The sequence below is a fragment of the Sinocyclocheilus grahami genome, unplaced genomic scaffold (assembly GCF_001515645.1).
Source record: "Sinocyclocheilus grahami isolate Dianchi unplaced genomic scaffold, SAMN03320097.WGS_v1.1 scaffold5.1, whole genome shotgun sequence".
Taxonomy (NCBI): domain Eukaryota; kingdom Metazoa; phylum Chordata; class Actinopteri; order Cypriniformes; family Cyprinidae; genus Sinocyclocheilus; species Sinocyclocheilus grahami.
Window position 1 is genome coordinate 4,176,039 of NW_015505184.1, and position 2,960 is coordinate 4,178,998.

Sequence of the window (2,960 nt, forward strand, 5' to 3'; positions counted from 1 at the left end):
TTTAGGTAATGTATTCAGACTACTTTTTAGATTACTTTTTTTATACATCTAATTTACCATTCATACATTTCATAATTTCAAATAAAGTTTTTTCCCCAATATTTCAAAGCATGTATGGCAAAGTTATTTATATGACATTTACATGACCAATCCATATTGAGAATATAGTCAAAGCTAAATGGTATGACAGATGGTAGGATTTTTAAAAGAGACTTTAAAAGAGAAAAAAAGAATAATTAGGGATGATCAATGCATTATAAAGAATTAACTGCCATTGTGTGAATATGTAATCACGTAATCCACAAAAAAGTAACTGTAATCTGATTATGAGCATTTTACAAGTACTTAATTTTTCGAATCTGATTATGTAATCCAGATTACATGTAATCAGTTACTACCCAGCGCTGATTATTAAATACCAGCGTTATTGTCATTCCAAACCCAGCTTTTAACCCCAGGTAAACAAACGTCATTTAGATAAGTGCTTTTCACCTGGGCTTTAAAGCCCTGCTCCGGTTAGTACCGCTTTTGTGGCGTTAACCACTCATTGTGGTGCCAAACTTGTACTGTGTGAAATTATGCGGTCTCGATGCTTAGCAACAGACACTCAATCGTGTGCCTCATAGTCACATGCTTTGGACAGTCACAGAAACAAAGTGTGTTGTATAAACAGTCGTTTCATCATCTGAGGGGAAAAAGTCAGCTGGGAACCTCGTCAGCTGGAGTGAAGAAGAGACTGTTTCATTCCGGTCTTTATAGTCCGAAAGGTCAAATTCAGAAAAAACTTGTTAGCTTGTTAAGATTAATTGTTAACCCCAAGGATAGTATGAAACATGAAGCAAGGATTCATATATACTGTACAGTAAATTCCCACTGCTTTTGTGAGAAAAGAGATGCCCATGTATTTAAAGGGATAGTTCACCCAAAAATGAAAATTCTGTCATTAATTACTCACCCTCATGACGTTCCAAACCCGTAAGACCTTTGTTAATCTTTGGAACACAATGTAAGATATTTTTAAGAAATCTAAGAGCTTTCTGACCCTGCATAGACAGCAATGCAACTGAAATGTTCCCAGGCCCAGAAACATAGCAAGGACATAGTTAAAATAGTCCATGTGACCTCAGTGGTTCAATCGTAATTTTACGAAGCTTCGAGAATACATTTTGTGCGCAAAGAAAACAAAAATAATGACTTTATTAAGTGAACTTTAGTTTCAAATGTCAAATTTTTTTTTTCACATATTGACCAGATATAGAACGTCGAATATACATTTTAGCAAACATACAGCATGGAAACATCTAGTTTGCTGCTTTGATACATATGGGAGCAATTTTATGTGAGTCTAATTGGCTATTTGTCACTGACTGAAGGACTCCATCTGCGGTGCATATATGTGCGTCAATCACAGCAGTTCGCAACATGTGCTTATGATGTGACACATTAAAACAGCACAGCCGATGCGATGGGAGCAAATCGTCCCTGCCCTGAGAACGAAGACATGAAGTGTGGCAACACATGTTTCTTCAGTAGAAAAATATTATTATTATTATGAAATCTAAGAGCTTTTTACAGCACACAGTTAACCTATGACCCGTTCTCTCAGTGTTACTGTTGCGCTGTCACGCAAATATGTGCCGATTGTGTAGGGATTTGATCTGATCTGGATGTCTTGCATTAAGATGTTTGTACAATCTTATACCATATGGACAATTCAGAGATCATAGGAATTTTTTTTTGCGATTGTGGTCACTAAAATTCAGTTCTTAGGAATGGCTGTAATGATTCTTTTCATTATTTCATTTTTTTTATTGCTGTTGTTAAAGAAGGGTATTGTTATGCTGTCACTCACCACAAACAGGCAATGTTTGTTTCTGAACGTTTGCTTATCCAGACGCGTCCGGAAAAGAAACACATGCCATGACTCGCTTTGTGTAAACAACAATTACTCTTGAGGTGATGTGACAAAAAAAAAAAAAACGGTGCAGCACGCTCTGTGGCTGTAAACAGGAAATGTGTTTTATCAAATAACAAAAAATATCACCAGAACCTACTTAACACTTCACGCACACTCTCGGTTGCCAGCTATCCTGCGCTTGACTGTGAGACAGAAACACTGAAGGCTTAGGTTTGTGGTTCCACAACAGAAAGCTAGATTTTTCCCCAAATAATATTTAAATGATATTATACATTTTTATAACTAACTAACTTTCCTAACTCCTGCCATCAGAATCTGATCCCATTGCAAAATTTGTTTCGTTTGGCAGAATGTAAGCATTTAGGAGACTTTGCTTATTGAGTATTGTTGTTATTTCAAATCTCTGTTATGAAATGTGAGATTGAGTGATTTGGGGTTCATTTTTGTGTAAATGTGCATGAATGCTAATGGACATTCTTTGAAAGCAGTTATCAGATGTTATCATTTGGTCTTTTATCAGTTATTAGCCATTAGATTTTCTTGACAAAAGAATCATTCTGTTTGATATATGCTTACATTATAATGTATGAGACATGCCTTGTGGTGATTTTATAATTTATATGCATGCAGTTTTATCATACTAAATAGGACTTTTTGTACTTTTAAAAATTCATATATCATATCACCACTTAAAATGAACTATTGAAAACTAACAAAGTTATACACTACCATGCATAAGCTTGGGTTCAGCAAAATTATTTTAAAGAAATATTTTTCATTTTTAAAAAGTTTTATTTAGCAAGAACACGTTAAATTGACAGTAAAACATTTACAATGTTACAAAAGATTTCTATTTCAAATAAATGTATTCTATTTCAAAAAAATGTATCACAGTTTTTGCAAATATATTAAGCAGCACAACTGTTTTCAACATTGAGAAATTATAAGAAATGTTAAGACACCGGAGTAATGGCTGCTGAAAATTCAGCTTTGCCATCACAGGAATGATTTACGGTTTAAAATACTATATATTTAAATAGAA

At 34.1% G+C, this 2,960-nt stretch overlaps 1 protein-coding gene across 1 annotated transcript in view; it reads left to right on the forward strand.

The window, feature by feature from the left end:
- The window catches only part of LOC107585994 (zinc finger protein GLIS1-like), an 8,502-nt gene extending 6,997 nt beyond the window's left edge, over positions 1–1,505 (forward strand). The window contains exon 6 of the mRNA XM_016273209.1: positions 1,453–1,505. Coding sequence (XP_016128695.1) covers positions 1,453–1,505 — 53 coding nt within the window. The remainder of the gene's footprint in view (positions 1–1,452) is intronic.
- Positions 1,506–2,960: the final 1,455 nt, after the last annotated feature.